This window comes from Bos mutus, chromosome 5 (genome assembly GCF_027580195.1).
Source record: "Bos mutus isolate GX-2022 chromosome 5, NWIPB_WYAK_1.1, whole genome shotgun sequence".
Classification (NCBI taxonomy): Eukaryota; Metazoa; Chordata; class Mammalia; order Artiodactyla; family Bovidae; genus Bos; species Bos mutus.
In genome coordinates this window covers 88,235,303-88,248,769 of record NC_091621.1, presented here as the reverse complement: position 1 = coordinate 88,248,769, position 13,467 = coordinate 88,235,303, and the positions used below count along the sequence as shown (strand labels likewise).

Here is a 13,467-nt window from a genome sequence, read left to right as displayed (position 1 = left end):
TTTTTCTTCAGACAGCAATTTGATCAGAATTTTAAGAAGAGTATTGACAGCAAAGATTAGAATCAGGAAAGTCACTGTTTTAGTGGAGGACAAGAGTAAGTTACGCAAGCTAGAAATAAACAACGATAAAGCAAAGGAAAGAATAAGTTGAAGAGATATCTTTAAAGACTAATTGATGTAACTTATCCACAGTAAAATGAATCTGGTGATGTTCAAGTTAGAGACAGAGAAGTCTGGGGTTTTTAATTACAATCTAGAAAGGATAGTGCTTCCCCACTCCCTGAACTGTGAAAGAGAGGACCAGAGCAACGTAGGTTGGGATAAGACAAAAATAAGTGTTGAATTTGAAACTTCAGGCGTCAACTTTAGGTACAGAGGTTCAGGAGGATGTTCTTAATTAGTAAATCTGGTATGTGAAAGGGGTGCTAGAATTTTAGATATGGAAAATATTCCTTAACGAGGTTCTGGAAGCCATCAGAGCAAATAAGTTCACCAGAGAGTGTGTATGGTAAGAAAGGATGTGGGGTAAAAAGTCAGAGGCATTATACGCTGTGTATAGTTATCTCTTGTTGTTGTCTAGTCACTACATTGTGTGTGACTCTTTCGTGACCCCATGGACTGTAGCCATGCAGGCTTGTCTGTCCATGGGATTTTCCAGGCAAGCATACTGGAGTGGGTTACCATTATCTTCTCAGGGGATCTTCCCTACCCAGGGATCAAACTCACATCCCCTGCTTGGCAGGCAGATTCTATGCCACTGAGCCACCTGGGAAGCCCATAATTATCTCTTAGTGTGTAACAAACCAACTTAAATTTCACCAGCTTAAAAACAACCAACATTCATGACCTCGTAGCTTCTAATGGTCAGGATATGGAAACAGCTTAGCTGCTAGTTCTACCTTAGGGTCTTTCTTATGGTTCCAGTCAAGATGGAAGCCAGGGACCTGGACTTTATTGGGGATACAGGATCCTTTTCCAAGATGACTTACTCACGTGGCTGTTGGCTGGAGACCTCAGTACTTTGCCATGTGGGTGTTTCTATAGAGCTGTTCATAGAATGACAACTAACTTTCTCCAGAGTGAGTGATCCAGGAAGGAGAGCAAAGAGAAAGCCACGGTGCCTTTTATGATCTGGTCTCCAAAGTCACTCAGTCTGTTCTGCTTTATTCTTTTCATTATAACAAAATCACTAAGTTCAGCCCAATTCTGAGAAAGGGGAATTAGGCCCCAACTCTAATCAGTATCAAAGTCTATCTTCAGACGTATTTCTAAAGTACCACACTTTTTTTGTTTTTTTGGCTTCCTTCATAGCTCAGTCAGTGAAGAATCTGCCTGTAATGCAGGAGACCTGGGTTTGATCCCTGGGTTAGGAAGATCCTCTGGAGAAGGAAACAGCAACCCACTCCGGTATTCTTGCCGGGAGAATCCCATGGACAGAGGAGCCTGGCAGGCTACAGTCCATGGGGTTGCAAGAGTTGGACATAACTTAGCAACTAAACAACCACCACACTTTTTTTTAAGAGGGAAACTGATAAAGAACAAGTGAGCATCTTAGAATAAAGATGATGAGAAAGCAGTGACCTGCTTGTCTAGGACAAATTGAAATTTGAAAAAGGAGGGGGTTATTTGATGGTGTCACATTCTATAGAAGAATTAAAGAACATGAAGAAGAAAAGCCTTTGTTTACCTGGAACTCATGGACAGGTAAACTATAACAGAGAGGCTTTGTAGAATGGTTTAGGAGACTTCCAGTTACAAAGATTCAAAGCACATGAAGACAGAAAGTGCATTGGCTACATGAATCAGTCTTTTTGTAAGCTTGGTGTTGAGAGGTGATTATATTTTAAGAAGACTAAGTAGAGACAGGTCTTAGAATAGGAAATTATATGTCTTTATATATAAACAAAGATGAATTTGAGACATTTTTAGATATAAAGACTCCATGGGTGATAACAGATCAAGAAGAAACGAGACAGCATTAGCTTTGGAAAGAAGAAATGCCCCTTTTTTCTCGAAGACTGAGGAAATGAGGGGAGAAAAGGGGTAAAGTTACAAGGAAATCGTGAGATGGACAGAAAGAAAGCTGAAGGAGTATATTTCCAGTGCTTCCATCTCCACAATGTTCTCTTCCAGATTATTTGCCAAGAGCAAGTTGGTCAGGGCCAGTGGGGCGGCCGTAGAAGGGAAACAAAGAAAATGGAGGTTTTCAGAATTTGAAAATGGTTTGGGGCGCATGTGTTCTTTTTATCATTATGCACCATTCTGTTATGATCTCTCAGTTACTCTGCTCAACATCCAAAGTAGACACCAAGATAAGATTTGCTTTCATGTCCAAAGCATGTAAAAGGAAAAATATTTTGTTTGGCAAAAAGGATTCACTTCCATAATAGACATGAAAGCTCATAAATATGACACTGTTGGTGTATGAGATACTTTTGTAATAGCCCCAGAACTGGAATCTTTAAGGGAATAACTGATATATTTGCATTTTTTGTCATGTGAGGAGTTTTTATTTCAGCATTCTGAGGATTAAGTATGACAAAATATTTTAGAAAGGCAAGAATGTACTTAATGACATTTATCATCTGACTTTTTCCACTACTGAAACTTGTATTTTCTTTTCCTGAGAAGGCCCTTCACCACATACACATCCCTCACATTTTCTGAGGATTCGATGCCACTACAATTTACTTTTCTCTTTTCAACAAATGCAGATGTTGAAAGCTGAAACTATAATGAGTAATAATGTAGTGGGATAAAAGCTGTGAGCATTAATGGTGTTGTAAAGGTCAACCCTGAAAGAAAAATTAATGTGTTATGCCCTTAATAAGCCAGGGAAAACTGTGGATCGAAAGATAACTTAAGTTATCATTAATGACATGGGGCTCTTTGCTATATATCTATTAGCTACAAATAAAGAGTGTGAGTTTTTGAGGTTGGTGAGCAGTATTACACTGCATTCTATAAGAATACTTTTGTATGATATGCAAATGATAGGCAGCACCATTGAAAGCTCCTTAAAAAGCATGAATACTTCAGAAGAATGATGGATAATTTTAGAATCTTTTGGCCAGATGTTATCTTTCCTTTACTGCCCTTTCCAACCTTTGCTGTGTATAACTTTCAACTTTTATCAAAGCATTTTAGTTTGTTTTCTCACTGTTTATTTTAAAATTATACACCTTTAACTAGGGCTTCCTGGTGGCTCAGTGCCAGTGCAGGAGATGTGGGTTCGATCCCTGGGTCAGGAAGATCCTCTGGGGAAGGGAATGGCAACCCTCTCCTGTATTCTTGCCTGGAGAATCCCATAGACAGAGGAGCCTGGGGTCTGTATTCCATGGGGTCGCAAAAGAGTCAGACACAACAGAGCGACTAAACAACAGCAACAAATATCCCTGTCATCTAGTCAGAAATTGTTATTTTCCAGGTAAGGAACCGCAGCTGAAAGAGGCTAAGCGTTTACCCAGGGATTCTGAGTAAGTCCCTATCACAGTGAGGGCAGTCCTGTGGTTCTGTAGTTCTTACCACTACTGGAATTGTAAGGAAACAGATGCATGTGCCCACCTGGTAACTTACTCAAACCTCACAGCCAGTGGAGGTGGAGACCTTACAGTCATGGTCTCTGGGTTGCATGCTGTCTTTTTTCGTTGTTACCTGTTGGCAGCCTCTCTGCCTCAGATGTTCTTCTCAGTCTTCTATTTATCCTTTCCCTCATTCATCCCATAAATGGGTATTGAATATTGTCTCTGTGCCATACATTTTGCTGAGTATGGAGGATAAGCAGATGAAAGTCTCAAACTAAGGATTTAGATATCTAGAGTCTTTGTTCCATCATGTCTTCGGAAGATATTGGAACATATTATTCTTGCCTTTCATTCCTCAGAGGCATTAACGCATGAAATGTAAAACTTTACTGACCGAATATAGGAGACGCACGTTGATTCAGTAAAATGAAGGGCAATATTTTCAAGTCCAGTAATGTGATATTTATCTCTACAGCTTGCTAATTTAAAATACAATTATGTGAATAAGCATCTTACCTGTAAATTTCATTAGTTTACATTTTTAATGAGAAAAAGCTTCTGTGAAGGTAGGTTATTGAACAAGAAACTGTAATCATTTATTAGAAAGCCACTAGATTATCAAGAAGTTAAGGATATTATTCAGCATCTAACAATTAATATTTCCATAGCACTTTACAGTTTAATTTCACATTTATTATCTAATTCTCACAAATTTTAATAGATGAAGAAATGGCTGCGTATCAGGGTACCAAAAATTTGATGTTGATAAGTGACCTCAGAAAACAGAAAAAACAATATTTTTTGAATATTACTTGAAACACATGTTCCCATACTTTTACTACAGCCAATAAGTTCTATGTAAAATAATTAAATGCAGTAAATAAGAATTTGTATTACCCTGATAGTACACTTTAAAGCCATGAATTTTAAGAAACCTGTGTCATGTGGTTTAGGCTCCCATTTATATGATGAAGCAGATCATCAATGAACTTGGAATTACAAAGGAAGATACTTTCAACTTGGAAATATGCATTTATTCCTTCAACAGACTCTACCATGGGCCAAAGGAATAAAAGGCTGAAAGGAAAAAAAAATTGCCCTCAAATAACTCATAGATTCGCATGAAAGACAAACTTACAAAAACAAGAGACAACGTGACAGTAAAAGCATCTCCAAGCTTTTGCAGGAGCCTGGAGATGAGAAGTACTGAGGTTGCCAAGGAGCATGTCTGGGGTATGTCAGGAAAATTCTTAAGAAGGCTTGACATTTGAGTAAATTCCCAAACACACCAGAAAACGCCTATTTCAGTTTAAGAGGAAAGCTCGGGAGACAGAGGAGGGGGTGAAGAGGAAGGCTTGTCCTTGGAACAGGAAATAGTTCCGTGCAGCTTAAGCACAGAGCTCTTGAGAAACCAGCAGGAAATGACGTGGGAAGGATAAGCAGGGTTGATATCATGAGACTATTAGGCCATTTTAAAGTGTTTGGAATTTATCCCAGAATGATGCTTTTGGGGGAACATTAAAGAGTTTCTTGTTCCAGGATATTTGGAATATGATACTGTTGTTATCTCTGGAAGATTCACAGTCGCATTAATGTATTCAAGATTTGGGGAATACATGCCACAGAGAAACCTTTTAAACTTTAATTTAGTATTTCCCTTACTCTTTTGAACATGGAATTATTTTTTTCACAGACTATTCAGATCGTCAACTTAAGAAATGCTGAAGCTCTGCAGTAGGAAAGTGAAAGTGAAAGTTGCTCAGTCATGTCCAATTCTTTGCAACCCCATGGGCTGTAGCCCACCAGGCTCCTCTATCTGTGGGGATTCTCCAGGCCAGGATACTGGAGTGGGTAGCCTTTCCCTTCAACAGCGTATCTTCCCAACCCAGGGATCAAACCCAGGTCTCCCACACTGCCGGTGGATTCTTTACCATCTGAGTCACCAGGGAAGCCCAGGAATACTAGAGTGGGTAGCCTGTCCCTTCTCCAGCAGATCTTTCCAACCCAAGAATTGAACTGGGGTCTCCTGCATTGCAGGCAGATTCTTTAACAGCTGAGCTACCAGGAAAGCAAGAGTTGAGTTTTTAATTGGGTAAAGTGAAGTGATTCAAATTTCCTTTTTTGGAAGATATTGGAATGCTTCAGCTGGAAGCAGAGTAGGAGAGAGATTCAAGGGGTGTATGCTTAAAGAGGGAAACCAGTTAAGAGGTGAAAACATTAGCCCAAGTGAAATAAGAGGTGGCTTCAGCGAAAGGAGGAGCCAGTGGGGATGGAGAAAAAGCATATTTGAGAGCTGAGGAGGAGGCATAACCCCAGACACTGGTTGTCTTGTGTTTTGTACATATGAATTGAAGGAGGTATCTTAGATGGCTCCCAAGTGACTGGATGTGCAACTGGAAAGGGACATGGAATGTAGGAAGAACAGAGTGAGGTGGTGGAAAGATGATGAATTCCATGCTAGACATGCTGCATGGGACAGTCCAGTAGAGAAGCTTGGCAGACAGACCTGTATGGCTGGAAATCAGGAAGGGTTTGAGACAGGCAGTAGATACTCTACAGTCTTTAGGATCATCCCTTGAGTCTTAGGAGCTTCCTTAAGTCTAATTGCCATATATTGGTTTGAAAGGCTGTCACGAAAAATTACCATAAACTGGGTCTCACTATTTGGAAGCTAGAAGGAAATCCAGAGTCAGGGAATCAGTAGGCTTAGTTCCTCGGGAGGCATGGAGAGAAAATCTGTTCCACTCCTCTCCCAGCTCTAGGGCTCCAAAACCACTGCAGGTGGTGACTGCAGCCATGAAATTAAAAGATGCTCGCTCCTTGGAAGAAAAACTACGACAAACCTAGACAACATATTAAAAGCAGAGACATTAATTTGCCAACAAAGGTCCATCTAGTCAAAGTTATGTATTTTTCCAGTAGTCATGTATGGATGTAAGAGTTGGACCATGAAGAATGCTGAGCACCAAAGAATTTGATGCTTTTGAACTTGTGTTGGAGAAGACTCTTGAGAGTCCCTTGGACTGCAAGGAGATCAAACCAGTCAATCCTAAAGGAAATCAGTCCTGAATATTCATTGGAAGGACTGATGCTGAAGCTGAAGCTCCAATACTTTGGCCACCTGATGTGAAGAGCTGACTCATTGGAAAAGACCCTAACATTGGGAAAGATTGAAGGCAGGAGGAGAAGGGGTCGACAGAGGACAAGATGGTTGGATGGCATCACTGATTCAATGGACATGAGTTTGAGCAAACTCTGGGAAATGGTGAAGGACAGGGAAGCCTGGCATGCTGCAGTCCATAGGGTCGCAAAGAGTCAAACACCACTGAGCAACTGAACAACAACCCAGCTCCTAGAGGCTTCAACAGTCCTTGGCGTTCCTTGACTTATAGATACATAGCTCCAGTGTCTGCCTCCATGCTCCTGTAACCTCCTTCCCTGAGACTGTATGTCAAATCTTTCCCTCCTTTCTCTTAGAAGAACACAAATCATTGAATTTAAGGCCCATCATAAATCCAGCGTGATCTCACTTCAGGATCCTTAATTTACACGTCTGCAGAGACTCAATTTCCAGATAAGGATGCCATTCACCAATACTAGGGGTTAGGACACAGACTAGCTTTTTGAGAGACACAATTCAACCCATTACAAGTAGTTTGCTGTTTTTCCTTCTACCTTTTAACAGGCTCTTCCCTTGTGGAACAGCCATTCATTCACTCTTTCTGTTTAGATTTTATCCCCTCTAGATTGGACTTTCCAGTTAGTCCTTTCCTTTGGCCCCTTAAAATATATAATGTATGTGTATACACTCAGTCATGTCCAACTCTTTGTGAACCCATGGACTGTAGCACGCCAGGATCCTCTCTCCATGGAATTCTCCAGGCAAGAATACTGGAGTGGGTAGCCATTTACTCCTCCAGGGGATCTTCCTAACCCAGGGATCGAACCCGGGTGTCCTGTATTGCAGGAGGATTCGTTACTGCTAAGCCACTAGGGAAGCCCCCAAAATATATAATAGGTACCTTTTTAATTTTGAGAATTTTGTTGGTGGTTATGGTTAAGAAGGAACTCCAAGGTATGAAAAATCAAACTGTTGTAAGTGTAACACAGTCACAGACTCTCACACCTTTCTTACATTAATGATTCCTAACCTGCATTTCCCAAATATCATTTGAGGTGCTAACTGGAAGCCATATTGGTCTTTGCCGTCCCATTTGCCTCATAAGAAGCTTACCAAACCTCTCCTAAACACTTACCCTTCCGTCTGATCCTGTCTTGAGATGCGCTTACTGCTCAAGTATATAATTAAGGCAGAATAAAATGTATCAAGTGATCATTCAGGGTCTTTTGAACTCTAATGGGTGACTCCATATCTCCCTGAACCTCGGTATCAACAACAAAGGATATCCCCTCAAAAGATTTTATCATAGTGGTCAAAGCTGTGCAACAGGACTGCTAAGGATGAGCATATAGGGAAAAATGAGAGAGGAAAAAAATACAAGAACATTTTTTTACTGCCTCCTCAGGTGTACCAAATGTTATCTACTCCTTCACGTGGTATGTCATTTGATTCCTCCGTTAGCCTTATGTTCATTTTACAGTTGAGAGAAATGGAAACTCAGTGAAATTAAATGTTATAATTTGGCAAATATCACACTTCCTAAGAAGTAGAAACCTGGATCCATGTGAATCCAATGCCCAAGTTTTAGCTGTTTCACTATGCCATTCTGTAACTAAACTGACAGTTACTGAGTAACTTTCATGGGCCATTTATTTATGCTAATAGACCATATTAACTCATTTAATCTTCACAAAGCCATATTATCTAGTGAGGTCATTCCATTTAACCAGTAAGGCCATTGAGATTTAGAGAGGTAAAACAATGTGTACACTTTGTATGTAGCAAGTGAATAGTAAGGTTCAGTTTTATCCAACTCCAAAGCACAAATTATTTTCTGGTGATTGAAATCCTGGACCAAATTTAAGGAGCAGATGAAGAAAGATCTCAGTCAAGGATATGAGGATGGAGTAATTGAGATGAGGATCCAGTGCTGTGATGAGAAACAGGGAAGGAAAGAGTTTCAGTAACAAGGGGATTGCCAGTGCTGTTTCTGCCATGAATGGAAGGTGTCCCTTGGGTTTGGCATCTGAAAGAGCAAGGGCAGCGGAAACAAGAGTATAGTGAGATTGCAGAGGGAGGTAGGAATGAGAGAATATGCTATGAATCTTGAGAAATTTGGTTTGGAGGGTAAGGAAACAGGATTGGAAAGAGAGGGCAACACAAAGTTGAGAGAATTTATTTGCTTGTTCAGAAGGAGAGCCTTGGGTACTTGCAAGTGGAGCTGGTAGCAATAGTAGTCAAAGTGGACGATGGAAATGTGAAAGAGAATAACCAGTAGAGAGGTATAGAAATCTAGAGTGTGAGTTTAGGGGATTTTCCTTGATTTTTCATTGAAACAGAAAGAGGCAGTGGGTACAGTTGGTGATAGATTTGAAGCTGGCCTGGGATAGGAGTCTGGGTGGGGCATGAAGGTGAGAGTTCAGCCTTGTTGGTCTTCCAGAGTTAGAGATGAGGTCTTTTACTGAGAGAAGAAACCAGCAAGACTGGGAAGTAGGTGACTGTGGTGAGAACAAAAGATAAAGAATCAGCAAACAATCCTATTATGATTCAACTCTGTAATATATAAACAGCTTTTTGGTTTAACACAGCAGATACACATTAGAATTTCATGTAGCATTTTAACTAAAGCTCAAGTCTCTGAAAGCAAGAATATTGCTTTTAAAGTGATCACCTACCTGCACACCCATGCACACCTCACACTGGAAATAGCCATTGCAGAACATATGTATGTTTATCAGTTATGCACCCCCAAAATAATTTTCATCCTTTCTGCATATATATTAATAATTTCTCCTGTACAGTGTTATCTTGGCAGTACCTGAAAAGCATAAAGAATTCATACTTTGACTCAGTTCCATGTCCCAAACCATTTCCAATACATTTGTGCTCTGGAGAAGCTAAGTAGATTACAAAAATGCATGGTACCCTGGTACCAGGCCATACATAAACAAAAGTAAAGTGTTAGTTGCTCAGTCGCATCTGACTCTCTGTGACCCAATGAACTGTAGCCCACTAGGCTCTTCTATCTGTGAAATTCTCCAGGCTAGAATTCTGGAGTGAGTTGCCATTCCCTTTCCATGGGGATCTTTGCAACCCAGAGATTGATCTCAGGTCTCCAGCATTGCAGGCAGATTCTTTACCATCTGAGCCAGGGTTTAGAGGATAGGGAAATCAGGCTGACCTTCTTAAGATCTTTTGCTAAATGAACATATTCCAAAAACATCCCCGTCACATAAGAGCAGCTTTTCATTCTTGAGTAGTGTTTGTGAACACAATGAGTTAAGAGATAATATTTAAGTATCAAGTCAGGATGCTGAGGATGCTAGAAGGTTAAAAATGACCATAAGTTAAGGTACATGTTAACCCTAAAGGTTAATCTGACCTAGATCTAACTAGTTGTTTTTTATTCATATTGTATTTGTAATGAGCAAGGATGTGTTGTTTTTTTGAATACGTTCCAATGAATTGAGCTCAGAAAAGCAAAATAGATAGTATCTCAAGGCTCCCCTTTCTGTTGCCTGCCCTGGAACTTCTCTTTCTGCCTCAAGATCAGAGGACAATGCTCAGTCTGTACATAATAAAGGGGAAAAGACATGCCACATTTAGAAGCACAGCACCAAAGCGCTGTGCTAATCTGACATCAGCTTCTTCAATAGAAATGTTTAAGCAGCACGAAAGTATTCTAGGTTTTTTTGGCAATCAGCAGATCAGATAGAAGAGTCTAGTAATATAACGAGGATGTGTAATCTGACATGATTAGACAAGGCTCTTTAGTACCAGAACATTCATAATTGAGACAAAGAAAGAGTATTAATAACACTTTCCTAACACGGCAGTTAGCCATTTTATATTTCCTTTCTTTAATCTTAGTGTTTTTCAACAAATCAGGGGATTTAATAGCGTGTTTTGGCAGATTAGAGGATTTATGGCCCAGATGTTTTTTGTTCTAAAAATGGATTAGGGTGTAAAGTTTGCTGGAATCCATGGAACATGTTGAGGCAAGCCGGTCATTTTATGTGTGATTAGTGCCTGCCTTCTGTCTCACAGTCCCTCCATCTGTCACAATTCACCAATGGATCTGGTTAGATTTAGCCTCATGTCACAAACAAGTCCCTTTTCTGGGCAATTTCATATTATAGATTCAGTTTATGCCATTTTATGCCCTAGTTAAAAGATAGGGACAGTGAAAGATGATATATTAGCTCTCCTTTCAATATTTGCAAAATGATCCCTTTCCCTCACTATTCTCCCCTAAAATCATGCAGATTATCAGCATAGTGTGCATCAAATTAAATGACCAGTGTTAAAATTAAAATTAAAATTAGCCTTTCTCCTTACACCTGTTATTCTTTAAAAGACATAGCTTGGCTTTTTTTTTTTTTTTTTTTTTTACTATGGATTGTGGAGTTGCAGACATAAGTTGGTCATTTGACCATCCTATTAAGAGTGTGAATTAAGTGTGATTATAGTTACCCAGTAGCCACCATTTCTTATCCAACAATTACAGGTGCTCAGTTACATTTTGTGCTTGAGATTTCGCCTCTTCACCACCGCAAGTCTGTATCTGTCACAAGCCACTGCCATCTATGGTTTACTTCACCATGGATGGATGCAAGGGGGAGAATGCTCTTCTTCCAGAGTCGGTTAATAGTGATTTGTTCCTTCTGTATATGACAAACCTAATAGCGTCATCAGTTCAGTTCAGTCTCTCAGTCGTGTCCGACTCTGCGACCCCACGAATCGCAGCACGCCAGGCCTCCCTGTCCATCACCATCTTCCGGAGTTGACACAAACCCACGTCCGTCGAGTCGGTGATGCCATCCAGCCATCTCATCCTCTGTCTTCCCCTTTTCCTCCTGCCCCCAATCCCTCCCAGCATCAGAGTCTTTTCCAATGAGTCAACTCTTCACATGAGGTGGTCATACTCAAACTCTAAATTGACATTTCTAATACTATGAGAGTATCAGTAAATAACAGTGATAATTATCAATACTTGTATTCTCTGGTAACATTCAAATGATCCTCAAAGGGGAAAAAAAAATTAAAGATAGGTTGTATTTTTGCACTACAAGATACTCAGGTGACTAAAAAAGTTTATTTAAAGATTATGTTTTAAACATCTTTTCAAACATGTGGAACCAGCTGTATTTCACTTAAATATTACGTTTTGGTAACAGATGTTTGGCACCATGTTGATGTAATTATGTGAATCAGTCATCATCAATTATTCATTCATTCATTCATCTCAGACTGATTCCACTGAAAAAATTAGTATATGCCAGACACTAGCCACTCCCAAAAAAGAAGTGATTTTTATGGTGGAAGGTTAACCCATCTATATGTTTGTGCAAAACATATCCTTCATTCTGTTACATCTTCAGGTTATTTAAATGACCATGATGCTGTCACCAAGGCAATCCAAGAAGCTCGGCAGATGAAGGAGCAGCTCCGGCGGGAACAGCAGGTGCTTGACGGGAAGGTGGCTGTTGTGAATAGTCTAGGTCTCAATAACTGCCGGACAGAAAAGGTGAGTTCCTAAAATAATGGTTGGCTTTCCAAAAATACTTAAATTGCTTGAATATCTTCTTTATCTTTTTCTTTTCTCACCATCCTCAGAATGACTGTTCTCCCTCCCTCTTTCCCTTGATCGGTTCAGAATTCTTCATGCCCATCGTAATCAAAACCATCTGGAAATGAGAAGGGTTATAATTCTCTTCTATCCATCTGAACCTTATTGACAATTACTATCCCCTCTTCTGCCATCACTTTGTATTGAAATAGAGTGGCATTTGAAATATCTGGGTCTAAGTGAAAGTTTTGCTTTACAGAGATGCTCAACTTGTATTTGGGGATGAGCTGGATTTGAAAATGCTGAATCTTCTTTAATCAGCGTAAGCTTGGATGATACCCGTGCTCGAGGTCTAAGTATCTAAGAGCCTGAGCTTATCGTAACATGTTTCTAGCACGAAGCACTGTCACGTTGTAAGTGACTGCACAATTGGAAATTTTCACTTGATTGTAAAACAAAGTTTTTTCTTTAAAATGGGAACAGTATTAATATACCTATTATTATACTTAAGCCCAGTGAAACTTCTGAATTTATCTGTGCTATAATAATTTCAAACTATTTTGCCTAAGCTACATTGTATTTAATTCAGAAAAAAATAATATGTTACTATAGAAGGTTTGAAGTGATTATACTTCCTTTGGTCATATTTGGTATTTTTAATTCAAATTTTAAAGTGTCATTGAATCCCCTTTTTCTCAAAATCCAGTAGCTAAATACAGTATATAAGAGAAAAAATAATCAGCTACTTAGTAATAACTCAAGGAAGCTTATGAGTCAAACAGCATCATCCAGAATGGACAGGCTGCTCATTTGGATAACTTTCCGGTTTCCCAGGTTTTCTATGGAATTTTACGTATAATCTCTAAGTGAAAGTGAAAATGTCATTCAGTCATGTCCAACTCTTTGCCACCCCTTGGACTGTAGCCCTCCAGGCTCCTCTGTCCATGGGATTCTCTAGGCAAGAATGCTGGGGTGGGTTGCCATTCCCTTCTCCAGGGGATCTTCCCAATCCGGGATATAGAAGCTAGCAATTTGCATAGTGAATGAAGGTGTGATCCTGCCCCAAGTGTACTTTATCTGGGCTACAGTAATTTCAAACTATTTTGTCTAAGCTACATTGTGTTTTATTCAGCAAACGTAATATGTTATATTACTATAGAATGCTTGAAGTTATGTACTTCTGTACTTCTGACCTGACCATGGGTCAGAAAGATGGAGACATGATTTCAGTTCTGTTGTTCCTAGAGGGGAGA

At 39.7% G+C, this 13,467-nt stretch overlaps 1 protein-coding gene across 12 annotated transcripts in view; it reads left to right on the top strand.

The window, feature by feature from the left end:
• SOX5 (SRY-box transcription factor 5) overlaps positions 1–13,467 on the top strand; it is a 1,177,820-nt gene that overhangs the window by 1,121,131 nt on the left and 43,222 nt on the right. For all 12 annotated transcript variants that reach the window (XM_070371195.1, XM_070371198.1, XM_070371200.1 and 9 more), the window contains one exon: positions 12,027–12,172. In XM_070371195.1, the coding sequence (XP_070227296.1) occupies positions 12,027–12,172 (146 nt within the window). The remainder of the gene's footprint in view (positions 1–12,026; positions 12,173–13,467) is intronic.